At 38.1% G+C, this 13,939-nt stretch overlaps 1 protein-coding gene across 2 annotated transcripts in view; it reads right to left on the bottom strand.

Annotated features, from left to right (window-relative positions):
• FMN2 (formin 2) overlaps nt 1–13,939 on the bottom strand; it is a 318,182-nt gene that overhangs the window by 21,334 nt on the left and 282,909 nt on the right. For both annotated transcript variants that reach the window (XM_019746843.2, XM_074316783.1), the window contains one exon: nt 9,942–10,091. In XM_019746843.2, coding sequence (XP_019602402.2) covers nt 9,942–10,091 — 150 coding nt within the window. The remainder of the gene's footprint in view (nt 1–9,941; nt 10,092–13,939) is intronic.

Here is a 13,939-nt window from a genome sequence, read left to right as displayed (position 1 = left end):
GTTTGCCAGGTGGGAACATAAAGGACCCAATATGGGATTTCAAAACCGTGGACAATCTAAATAGATCACTGAAGTGGGTCAGTATGTTCAACTGTGGCCCTCTTTCAGGCTTAGAACCCCAATGTGGGAATTCTACTTACTTTCTTTTTTAAAAAATAGCCTTTTTATTTATTTATTTATTTACTTATCCTTTACATACTATATAAAATACACCCATTTGAAGTGGACAATTAAACGTTTTTTAAATAAATTCACAGGGTTGTACAACCATCTAATTTGAGAACATTCCATACTTCCTAAAAGAAACTTCATTAGCAGTCATTCCCGATTCCTCTCTATCTCAACCCCTGATAAGGGCTAATGTAATTTCCGATCGTATATATTTGCCAATTCTGGACATTTATATAAACCAAATCATATAATTTAGAGGTTTTTTGTGACTCTCTTCTTTCGCTTAGCATATTTTCAAGGTTCATCCACGTTACAGTATCTATCAGTGCTTTGTTTCTTTTTGTTACCAAATTCTATTCCGTGGTATGGATGTGCCACATTTTATTTAACCACTCATCACTTGATGGACTTCTGAGTTGTTTCCATTTTCTGGATATTGTGAATGATGGTAGGAACATATGTGTGTAAGTGTTTGTGTGAACATATATTTTCACTTCTCTTCAGTATATGCCTATGAGGGAATCGCTGGGTCCCTTGGTAACTAGGTTTAACCTTTTGAGGAAATGCCTGATTTCCAACGTGGCTGCACTATTCCACATTCCCACCAGCAGTGTGTGGGAGTACCACACATCCCCCTCATTTCTTCCCACACTTGTTATTGTCTGTCTTTTTTATTACAGCCATGCACCACATAACGACGTCTCGGACCACGGCAGACCCTATATATGATGGTGGTCCCATAAGATTATAATGGAGATGAAAATTTCCTGTTGCCTAGTGACACAATGGTGCAGTGCATTATTCACGTGTGTAGTGATGCTGGTGTAAACAAACCTTCTGCACTGTCAGTCATATAATAGTATAGCATATATAATATACATAATACTTGATAATAATAATAAAACAGTTTACTGGTTTATGTATTTACTATACTATACTTTTTATTGTTATTTTAGAGTGTACTCTTTCTTCTTATAAAAAAAAGTGTGCTGGAAACAGTGTGCTGTGTTACTCCAGCAGCAGCGTCACACGTCTCCTGTTTACAGCATTTTTCATTCCATCATTTCTCTTGTGTTTGATTTAATCTCATGTTGTTCTGTACAGTAACATGCTGTGTAGGCTTATAGCCTGGGAGCAATAGGTTACCCCACAGAGCCTGGGTGTAAGGTAGGCTGCACCATCTAGGTTTGTGTAAGTGTCTCTGTGATGTTCTCACAATGACGAAATCACCTAATGATGCATTTCTCAGGTGCTCACTGGCCATGCTACTAATTTTCTTAAGACCATACCCCAGCCCCCGCCCCAAGGCACATGAATATTACCTTATTCTCTTTGTATGGCTTATGTTGAAATACACATTCTTAAAATGCCTCTGTACTGATCTCCATTCTTGGTTCCCCTACACACCTCCACCCCCTGCTACACATACACACTCAGCACATATTTTCATAAATGATGCTTTTTAAAATTGAGTTTGAAACCTTATCACAGTTGCTTCTAAATCTTAACCAGACTTCACCAGGCAAAACCAAGTGCGTGAATTGGTTTTTGTCAAATAAAATAACTACCAACACGTCTTAGTCTACTGTTTGCCAGTAGCTCAAACCTGCTGTAGAGACCAATACCTAAAACACTGCAGAAACAATTTTCCCCCCCTTATCTCTCAGGATGAGTCCCTGATTATTCATTGTTTGCCCGGGGACTCCAAACTTTTTAGTGTAGAAAAAATTTTTCGTTTCTCTAAAGCTTCAGGCCCACTGATGGGAATGGGGTGCCGTCTGAGAGTGGAATCCTGAAGCAGAGCGAGAGGAAGGAGCAAGGATTCAGTGCTGGTGGAATTCCTCCTCCTGAATGGGTCAGAGTCAGCATGGAGAATCTCACAATGGGAATGAACCGTAGTAGACGCTGACCTGAATATTTTTCACTATCTTAAAAATACAGGCTCCAGCAAAAGTCCATAGAAACCTAAGAATTTGTTAATTTGACATTATACAAATCGGACAGATCGGCTCCTTCTCCTCTAGCAGATAACCGTTACTTTATTTGAGAATATCCAAAAGAAACTTAAATTGACCCCTTAAAATTAACGTCTTGTTTACAAAGGAACAGCTTGTATAGGAACTTGTTTTCATCCCTTGTAAATCGTTAAAGTTATTTTCAATGGGTAACTTTAAATATCTTTCCTCCACAGAGTATATTTTGACCCAAGATGGTATTAGTACAAACTTTTCTAAGACATCAAAAAACATGTTCAACAAAAGCTGAAGAGAAATAACTTGCAAATAGATACCTTTTACAAGCGTCTACAAACTCACCAGAAGATACAACGTTTAACTCCTTTTCAAAGCAAAAATATCTTGGACAAGCTATTTTCCTGGCTCTCGGTCTAGATTCTCTTTTGGGGAGTTCGAATCAGAATCTCTAAGGCTGACTTTCTTCCATTTTTGAACATGAGGTTTTTATGGAAGGATTTTCCAAAGTTTAAAAAAACATTTCTTGCAACAGGGTAAGATAAAGATGCAAATGCGAAGATCCTTTTCATCTAAACTTCACGTTAGGATTTTATATCATTCTTGGAAAACTAAGTTTTAGGAAGCGAATTTCCTGATATCCAGATTTTTAGATCTTTTCCTAGCCTTGGCTTTTTGCAGATCATTTTAGGAGAAGAAAAGGGACGTTTGCTTTCTCGATCTCCAACATTCTGCTCAATGTAAGCGTGTCAGTATCTGAGCAGAGACTTAGAATTTTCTGACCTTCAAAGCGGGTCCAGCCAGGAACCTGTGGATAGCAAGTCTGTGTAGGTATACCTCCTGAGCATACACCCAACACATCCACTTCCTGTCACCTCTATCGCCACCAAACCAGTCCAGAGCATCACATCTTTCACTTGGGCCACTACAATAAGTTCCTAACTTGTTTCTCAATACCCCTGTCCAATTTACTCCCACATGAGCCAACCATCTTTTCCTAATATGAATCATATTAGGTTATTCCCTTTTAAAATACGCCTTTGATGACTTTCTAATGCATGCACAATAAAAGTCAATTTCATAGGACCTACAAGGACCCCTGCCTATTTCACCAAATTCATCTCATGACCATCATCTTTCTTGGAGTGCAATCAAACTTTTCTGCCCTGTTGTCTTGACTTCCTACATCTATACCTGGCAGGCTCATACTCCACGTTGGCCCCTCACCACCTTGCTCTTTCACGTGGCTGCTCCCTTGAATTCTTTAGGTATCAGTATAAATGTTGCTTCTCCAGAAAGGCCTCCTCTGACCACACTTTGTAAATGAACCTCATCTGCTTTTTATTCTGCAAACATGCTCACTCTTTATTTTCCTCATAGAACTAATTTCAACCCATAATTTCAAAATGTGTTTGTTTATTTTATTGTCTGCTTCTCTTACTAGACGGTAAGATCCACATGGCCAGGAAATTTGTCTGGTACAGAGTAGGGCATGGATAATTATTGCATGGCTTAATAAATAATTACCTATTATGCCTTAATGCATATTAATTACCCTTTTAATGAGTGTAGATCACATTCCCTACACATTTGCAGGCTCCACTAGCCACTATTCTATCTTGTTTGTCAATTGTCTTGCCAAAGTTTTAGCTATAGAGAGTTGGAACTAGGAAAAGGATTTCTTTATTGGTTGTTTCTCTAGAAATTGATGCTTGAATCAAAGGGGTAAATGGCTGGCCAAATTCATTTCTTGGTGTGATGCAATCATGCTAAGTAACAAACAGTACATGGGGCAATCCCTCACTTAGGTACCCAACAAATACATCATTGCATAATATTAAACTTTCTTCAGATTGATTTTCAATGGCTTTGAAAGTGGTTGCTTCCTTCTACTCTGATAACATCATACTTAAATTTGAACATATAGCCCACTGGAATACAAATTTGGGAAATGGGAATGTTAACATGGCATGAGGTGCTGTCCAATTTAATGGAGAGCAAAACCTTCTAAAGCCAAGTATTTAAATTCTTTTCCTCTAATTACAGGTTTCAGGTGGGCTGAAACTAGACTTGATTGCCATATATTTATGGAATTAAACAGAGGAGCAGCTATCTTCTCTCCTGGATCATCAAAGACTACCTGTCTCAAAGTAAAATAAACCAGTAAATTAAGTTAGACATCACTTTAAACATAAGCCTTGCTAATGTCACAATTGATCTATTAAATTAAAATGTCTTAAGCCAATGAAAAATGAAATCATGATAGGCCATACTTCACACTATGGGGCTGCAGGCCCCGTTGCCAGAGCCAGACTTCCTTGTCTAGAATACTCTTATCTCTCTGTGAAAATCCTATTCTAACTCCAAGCTCCTTACCAAAGGTCCTCTGGGCAGAATCAATCCCCCGGCCCAACCTTCTCCCACTGCACATTACACCACACCAGTGCAGAATGTTAGTTCAAGGAAGACAGAACCTTCATCAAATACACATGAGTGTCCCCTGTATCTAGTAAAAATTCAGTATGGAAGGAGAGAATAATCACAAGTAGTTTCACGTAGTTAATATAACTGAAGAACTGCCTGAAAACAGAGTTCAGCTTACAATAGAGCCAAAGTGAGAAGTAAAGCTGTTTTTGGGCTCCCCACTGCCTTCTCCCAGGACCATAACCCCTCCATCGGGACCAGAAAGCACATGTATTCTCAACCAATTTGTGTTTCTTTCCTCTAAGTAATACAGCTCTTGTCCTAGATCCATAGGGCCTCATGAGTGGCGAGGTGACACAAATGCTAATATCTTCCTGAAAATAAGAGACGAGGAATGCCCATTTCCTTACATGCTGGCAGGGTAAATGTTAGTATATCCTCCCAGCTTTTGGATGTAGTCAAGCTGAAATTGTTTTAAACTTATTTTTCAATGTTTTGTGTTGCTCAGTGATGATGTCTAGAAATATTTTTAGAGAAGAATTTCTTATTAACAATTATATATATCTACCATGTTTCCCAGAAAATAAGACCTAGCCGGACCATCAGCTCTAATGCGTCTTTTGGAGCAAAAATTAATATAAGACCCAGTCTTACTTTACTATAATATAATACCAGCTCTATATAATATAATATAATATAATATAATATAATATAATATAATATAATATAATATAATATAATATAATATAATATAATATAATCATATAATATAGTATAATACCGGTCTTATATAATATAGTGTAAGACACAGTCTTATACTAATTTTTTGCTCCAAAAGATGCATTAGACCTGATGGTCCGGCTAGGTCTTATTTTTGGGAAAATACGGTAGTTCCAAGTATATGAAAAAAAAAGAAGAAACACGTTTTCTGACTCATAACAAAACCCATGGGTCAGTTGTCTAAAGCATCAAAACAGGAGCTCCTTCATATAGCATGATAAAAAAATATGCAGAGAGAGGGTGCATTAACATTTTCAAACAAAAGTTCATCCTTGGAATCAGAATCAAGACATTTTATCCAATCGAGAAAGTAACTGAGTCACAATAAGACCCTGTATTTACAAAATTAGTTCTTAAGATGCTTAACATGCCTTATCAATATGTTAATCACCTTGTAGGTAGCCATGATCAGGATAGCATTTATGTTAAACGGTGGGGAAACAGCTTATTGAGCATCTAGCATGTAGACACTGCCACATACTTTAAAACTAATACTGCAAGACAGGTATTACTATCTCCATTTTGAAGGTTAGGGAACTATGACTTTCTATGACTAGAACTAGTAGGTAAAAGACCAAATCAAAAATCCTCATGTTTTCTAAAACACATCAATTAGAAAGACAGCAGGCTGTTTCAATATAGACACGTAGAAATTCACCATTTCAAGAAATATATCTACTAACCGTATCAGTCATTAGGACAAAGCCAGAAAATACAATGTTATTACCACTCTATAATCAGACGTCAGTTTGAAATAGTGGGGTAAGGAAAATTTATAAAATATTTATAACCTTAAAGATATTATTCAATTTATAAATTCTAAATTAGAGCAAGGAACACGACCAGAAAGGGAAATTTCAATCACACCATTAAACCATCAATCAGATTATTTCTACCATGCTAAGACATTCTGCTAATTACACAGGTTATTTTTAAAGGTTTAGTAAGTTAGGGGTAGTAGATTATTATTTACTTTTTTGGGGGGAAGTCCTCTTCCCTACCTTCAATGACACTGCCATGAAAGGAGCTGTCAATGAAGCCTGCTCTCTGGCTGCGGAACTGGGTTTGTGAACTGCTGAGCTGATCAGGATATCCCATGCCTCAGGCCACTGTGGCTGATCCAAAGATGGGCATGACTCATTGGGAGTTATTCCTTGGGATTTTCTAGGTAGTGGAGTGTGTCCTCTCTTTCTGGGTTGTGAGAATGTAAGCCATGTCTGTGGCAGATGGCCAAGAGTACACCCTTAAAGGATCATCCTAGCTTGGAAAGTAAGCTAAACCACAGAGGAGAGTGGGGAGGGGACAGAGAGGAAGAGAGAGAGAAAGAGAGGAGAGAGAAGAGGAGGAGGATGAGAGGGAGAAGGAAGAGGAAAGACATTTTAAAGGAGGGAGGGAGGGAGGGAGGGAGGGAGAGAGAGAGAGAGAGAGAGAGAGAGAGAGAGAGAGAGAGACCTGACTAACCCCTATAGACCACAGTTAGTATTTCTGCATTCAGGCAATCCACAGGCAAGTTCCCTCCTGCCCTTATGTGGTTTGACTGTCTAAACAAATAAGATCTTTTCTGCTTAAGATATTTGGAGTAGGGTTTTTACTACCATTGTAGGTAATGATAATTTAATATAAACCAATGATAATTTAATGATAACTTAAGTTATATAAGAAAACGTATTCATTACTAGTCTATATTCTTATTTTCATGTCTGTGTCAAATACATGATGCACCAAGTCAAATCAGCAAATATTTATGGAGACACTAAGACGGGAAAGGCACTGGTAGCTTCATACAGTCAGAACTACACCAGAAGTGAAGATCTTGGTAAATAAAGAGCAAATGCAAACATCAAAATGAAAGGTATAAAATAAAAACAGACATAGCACTAGGCAGTATAGGATTAACTACTAACAAAAATGCAGGTAGTAAATATTACAAGGATACACAGGAGGGAGCAATCACATTGGAGAACAACATCCCATTTTAAGCATCTATGGCTCCCTGAGGTTCTGTTCACACTAACAGTGACTATACCAGAGGTTTCACACCCTTAACTGATCACACCTTCTTCCTATCAATATCCCAGAGCACTCAAAGCATTCCTGACATACCTGTCCTTCCTTTTAACAACAGAAAATCTGACATAAAGTTTACACTAAGGCAAGGATGGCTTCACGTGTGTGTGTGTGTGTGTGTGTGTGTGTGTGTGTGTGCAGTCACACAGGGCCCCAGCTCTCAGAAGGGCTTCACACTTGTTTTAATGATCTGCCATCTTGAAATTGTTAAAAAATTTTGAACAAGGGGTCCAGCGTTTTCAGTTTGCACTGTTTCCTGGCAATTGTGTGGCTGGTCTTGCACGAAGGAAAGGAACCAAGTTTTTCTACAAACAATTCGGACCAACAGTCTTGCTTTTCAAAGCGGCCTATTTGCCAAGAGACATAATGTCTTTCGGAAGTCAAAGGGCAAAGAAACACTCTCTCACCTGCCATGTGTTGCTCCTTAGCCCTTTATTAAAAGCAAATGATTTAGAAAAATGAGAAGTCTGCAGCGGATAGAACTTGTAATCTGCCAATTCACAACACTGCCAAAATGAAAGCAAAGTCACCAAGTGTGACTCAAAAAGCCCGTAGTGTATTTCTAGGACATGACAGCACAGGATGAAGTATAAAAAAAGAATCTGTTTGATTTTATGAGATACTTAGAGAGTGAAGAAAAGCAAGTGCTGGTCATGCCAAAAGCATAAAATATCATAAATATTAGATTGTTACTGATAGCGTTACTTCGAAACACAACTCTATCTCGTGGCGCACAGGCTAGATGGGGGCTGTGCGTCTGAATTAGTCAATTTCAACATTTCCTCCAAGAGGCATCTCACCAGTATGTGCTGGTGTAGGTAGTAAAGGAGAGCTACAATTGGGGCGTCTACCTATTTCCTTGTTCCAGAACCTCTGGAGGCATCACCACGGGACAAACAGCCTTCTGTTACAATTCACTTACTTACCAGATCAGAACAGCTACGCCAAAACGACAGCTCCATCTGTCTCGTCTGGTTACCTATAGTTCACCATTTCCACTGTCATTAGGACTTTAATCCCAGATATCATGCAAATATGACTGCGGAGGGTGACATGTTAATCTTTCGGTTTTGTGCCTTACTGTGACTGCGTTTCCAGCCCTTTCCCAGGAGAACAAGTTTAGATTAGAGATGAAAAGAGGCGTGTGGGGATCCAGTGAGGGTATGAAGGGAAGCTGTATGTGATAGGCTGAGGTTAACAAAGTTTCCTTTACGATGTTCCCAAATTGAGCAAGCCTTCCTTGGTACAAAGTCAATAATGTAGTGCTAAGTCTGAAGTAAATGAACAATGACTCAAATGCACTTATTTTAAAGCAATTATCTCTCCTATCTCACGTGCATGGACTTTTGACTAAAATCATCTTTTACATTAACCTCTAATGATGCATTTTCAAGTAGAATAAGCTCATTATTTTTAGAGTGGATGTTTAATGTGTTTTCCTTCTGCACAAACTACTCTCTTTTTCCAGCTAGTACTACTCACTGAGGCCTAGTTTCTTCTACAGCAAAGCTACGGAATCTCAGTAATTATATGAGTTAGCACCAGTCAGGCATACTAGTACACATACTCCGTAAATCTCAGCAATTAATTTCACCGGAGCTAAGGATGTATCCGAATTTACTTACAAATGGAAACTAGGTGGGCCATCCTGGTTTGTATAAGCAAGACCAAAATGAAGATAATAAGCAGAAAATTGTGGAATTTTGTGGTACGATGAACAAAGTCCCTTAGGCCGTAAGGTTCCTAAAGATCTAAAGCAAAGTCATTGTTGGTGCAAGGATGTTGGAAAGTATAGTAATTGGTTTCAGAATTGGTGTTTGGTTTCCAGTGCAGGTTATGTTTCTTTTTCATTCTCCTACTAGACCCAGCTATTTGGGGATGCTGTCCTGGAAGGGCTAGCTTTCTTCCTGAATTAATATTTAATATGCCTCTATGGAGTTGCATAATCATAGTGACAGAGACTTTATTTCATATACTTGAGACATTTTCCTTCACTCCTGAAAAGACTTACTTTAGGAAATGTGATACAATTCTATAAGAATCTTGAAAGATCTTTTAAAAAATATTGATTATCTGTGTCTTGGTGACGTCTGGAAGAAATTTTTATACGGTGAAATTTTGACAACACCCCATGAATTGAGCAAAAATGAAACAAAACCAATTCTTCTTACCTTTATAGTCTTTGCTATTGGTCTTTTGCGGTGAGTGGGTTCACCTCAACAGGGTTGTTTCACTCCTCTTACATGGCCTGCTTGTGTGTTGTTTGCTCATCACAGAAGTTCTTTTACCAGACAGTGGTCCTGGCAAACCATCATCCTAGCTATTCACTGTAGCATCACAGCCTCTATACTAACTCTTTTTACTCAGACTCTGAATTGTGCCAAATCTCAGCACCCTCTTAGACTTGATACCCTAGGTTGAGGGCCATCGAATTTTTCATTCAGGCTTTAAAAGTTGGCAACCCCAGTGGTGTCACACCTAATAAAACATCCGTTTTAAAATGCCATTGTGCAAATGAAAAAAACCTACCTCTCTTGTAGAATAAGTTTGTTCTCTTTCTTCCAAAAATCTTTAAAGTCAGAGCTGAATTCATGCCAGATACTGAAAAAAACATTTGGGGACACCTCCTTCTCTCCAATTTTTGGTTTCATGAAGAAATAGGCTGTCGTCTCCAAAAAGCTGTCAAAGCACACACACAAAGAGAGCATAAAACCCATGATTACTTTCCAATATGGGATATTCTTTCTCCATCCAAATGCTGATTTCATTCATGCAGTTAATATTACCAAAAGGATGCAAACTCTTCAGGCACCAACGGTAGTTCTCCCATAGTTTCATGTTAGAGTTTTGGATATAGCAGCTGACAAAACCCTTCATATACTGAGAATTCTCCCTGGCCCACTTCTATTTTCAAATTTAATCACTATGTGTCCGACATATTTCAGAAATGAACCTGTAGTCCAGTTGGGACATACTGGGAGTGGTGGGTCTATACTTTCTTTTTACACTCTAAATAAATATCAGCCATTTGCCCACAAACTAATATATGTATTCTATATGTATATTATATTGCTTATATACTATTTGGTTTTCTATGTTGCTAGGGGGCAAATAGCAAAAGTTCCAGGATAAGCTGACAAAGTCTCCCATCAGGGATCAAGGCAATATCATTGAGGGGGTACCAATATGGCAGCCACTATGACAACAGACTGATAGTACCAGTCATTAGAACGTGCCCCTCAGAGGCTGCTTCTTCTTACATCTACATAAAGCTCAGGAGATTTTCAAAAGGGTTATTTGACAAAGAACATATAAGTAATAAATGACAGACATATGACTTAACAAAAGTCTCCCATCCCCATGAACAATGCCCTGAAAAGGACCTAGAACAATATAGCTGATAATGTCATGGTGAAGGGACCTGGAGAGTGTGGCCAAGTCACTGCAAAAAAGGGTGGCCTCCAATAACCCGTGGCCTCCCTTTTTGTCCCACTTTGGCCTAGGGCCAGCACTATTTCTGCCACTCAAAGCTTAAGTTTTATTTAATCTGACGTAAAAATTTCTAAGGCAACTTGATTTTGCCATATTGTGCTGTTTGATTTAAAATGTCTATATCACATACATATACTGACACATTATCTGTGTATGTATTCAGCTTGTCATATAGCTGATTTCACTATGAAAATGAAAAAATATCTTTGAGATGAGCATTACAAAGTGAGATAATGGAGGGTAAATTTGCTCAGAAGGCAAAGGAGACTGGGTATCACACACACACACACACACAAATTCCCAGTACCCCTGACTACGGGATTACCCATGAGCTAGTCTGCTCTGGTTTTACTCCTGCCTTATGGCTATCTCTGAGTACCATGATTCTCAGGGAAACCAGCTTTTAGGTTCTGGGGAGAGGGGACAGCACTCATGTAATCAAATGTGTGGCTTGCAGAAAGTATGTATTTCTCTCTAGTTAGCCTAGTAGGAAAAATGACCCAATAGAGTCATTTAATCCTGGGAAAGAGTCAGGGTGTGAAGTGGATATGGTATGTGAGAATTTGGCTGCCGTGAGCTATGGTGATGGCATTAGAATGTGTCTGCAGAATGTGTTGATGATGTGAAGACTGCCAGGAGAGTAGAGGGCAGAGCGCATAAATAGTCTAAAAAATAGCTGGGTCATATTTTATTAAAACTGATAAAGTATATGCATACTTCCCTCCTGGGAAAACCAGTCATTCTCCTTCTATGTCCAAAGACTATTTATGACCCGTATGGCTGAAATGAGGTCTGAAATCCTTTGACTATCCATTTATTCTTTTATTATTATTATTTCTCTGGTATTTAAGCTTCATAAAATTAGTATAAACTAGTCAGTCCATTTGGACAGACATATCTAAATTGTAATAGCTAGTTCATCTGTTCAGCCACTTTACAACATTTTGAAAGTTCTATCACAAGGCAGCACGGCGTAAAGGAAAGAATATAGGATTTAGAATAGGAGGACATAGGGTATTGAATCCTGACTCACTCATTGTGACTCAAATTTTTCATTGTAAATTAGAGTACCATAAATAATTGTTTTGACATCCAATGAAAAAAAAAATTTTCCACAGTGTTTGTTGAATGTTTTAACATAAGACAAATTTATTTTGTATTGCATATTATTTTGCTATATATAGTATATTGCACATTAAAGAAATATAAACATACATTTCCTAAAAATGTTCTCTAAATTGTAACTAATTCAACTGGGGCTGATTTATTCATAGACATGCATGTTATCATATTCCCTGTAGAGATTTTGAGTTATTGGCATACATAGAGGCGAATGGTAGTAGTAATAGTTACTCCAATTATTCAATAATTTCCTGTTGGCTTTGACATAAATTGCCCACATAGCTTTAAGAAGGTAACAACTTTTGAGCTTTTGTTTCTTCATCTAAACTGGAGGTTATGCCTGCTTTTCAGGATTGTTATGAAGATTAAATGAAAAGTACCTTGCAAGTTACAAACTAAAATAGCAATATATGTATCAACTTGCCACTAAAAATGCTCTTTGTGCAAAACTTTATGAATTTGTGAGACAAATTAGTGTTGTGCAGTTGACTTAAAATCATGTGTGAAACTGATTAACAGCATGATTCTCAATGAGGAGAGCCTATGTCCACAGCCATTTCTTTGAAATTGGTGGTGGTGAAAGAACAAGTGTCCCCTAAGAGTGCAACGAGAGAGTAAAAAATTATCGGAGGGTCAGGAGTGCTGTCCCAACTGTGTTCAGCCACCCAATTCCGAGAATAAAGTATAGACACTTCAAAAATAAGCAAGCAAATGATAGGGCAGTAATTTCTACAAGTTGTCAAGGTACCATGTATTGCAGAGGCATTTTTAGTTATGTGATTCTGTCCAGCATTAGCCCGCATTCAGCTCATTCACTTATATTACATGAAAGATACCCATTTCAATGGTAGATGGTAAGAGAGGTACCGTTTTTTCTGAATTAGCCCCTTTACATAAATCGTAAAGCAGGAGAGTCCCAGCCACCGTATAGCAATACAGGATCACTAATAGAGAACAAATGTCTTATCTGGGAACTTCCTCACTACACACGCTCTTCTGTGATCCTCTCTTGAAATAACCATGGCACACTAAGAGCCAGTAGTGAAAAGAACTGTACTTATAACACTAAGAAAATGCAGTAGTCATGATAAGAGACAACTTCAGAGAACCTCTAATCTGGATTCTTAAATGGTCCTTTCGAAAAAGATCAGTATCACACTTCTCTCACTACAGACACCAAACAGTACAAACATACTGCTTTGCAACGAAAATAAGAGTAGCCACTGAACTCTGAAAACATGACTTCAGCAGCAGAATTGTTTGGAATTTCCCTGAATCTCCATACATAGAGAGAGCAACTAAAATATTAAAATCAAAGCTCACAGAAAAATATCTACAAAAACCTCCCACTGTGTCTAATATCCCTACAAACCTCAAAAAGCTGACAGGGAAGAAAACCACTGACAGCACTAAACCAATGGGGCAACATCATCCATATAGGAGAAGAGGGAAGCAACAGGGGACTCCCTTAAAAACAGGAGAACTCCTGAATCACAAACAGGTACTTCTGAAAGGTGTAAGGGCCAATGTGAGAACTACTGCTATAATTGGAAAGGGTTTTACACACTCAAATGCATGGAAGAGAAGGATCTGTATCGAGTTCTGAAAGGGCTAAGAGCGGTCCAGGATACATGCACTTAGTACTAACCAAGACAAATTCCCTCTTAGGACAAAACTCTGCATTGAGAGAAAATGCTGGGAGTAGAATTCAAATTGTGCAGGATAAATGCATGGACAAAGGAAATAGAAAATGCAGATATATTGCAGAGGAGAAAAATGTAGACACTATGAGATTATTTTTTTAATCATTGTGCATAAGAAGCAAGAGTAAAGCAGTAAAGCAAGTAAAGCTATCCTCATTTACCACTTCCTTGTAAAAAAGTTCAATAAAACTAATTTCATATAAAAATGAG

The sequence above is a fragment of the Rhinolophus sinicus genome, linkage group LG12, assembly GCF_036562045.2.
Source record: "Rhinolophus sinicus isolate RSC01 linkage group LG12, ASM3656204v1, whole genome shotgun sequence".
NCBI lineage: Eukaryota > Metazoa > Chordata > Mammalia > Chiroptera > Rhinolophidae > Rhinolophus > Rhinolophus sinicus.
Note: the sequence above shows the minus strand (reverse complement) of the source record. Positions and strands in the feature narration are given on the sequence as shown.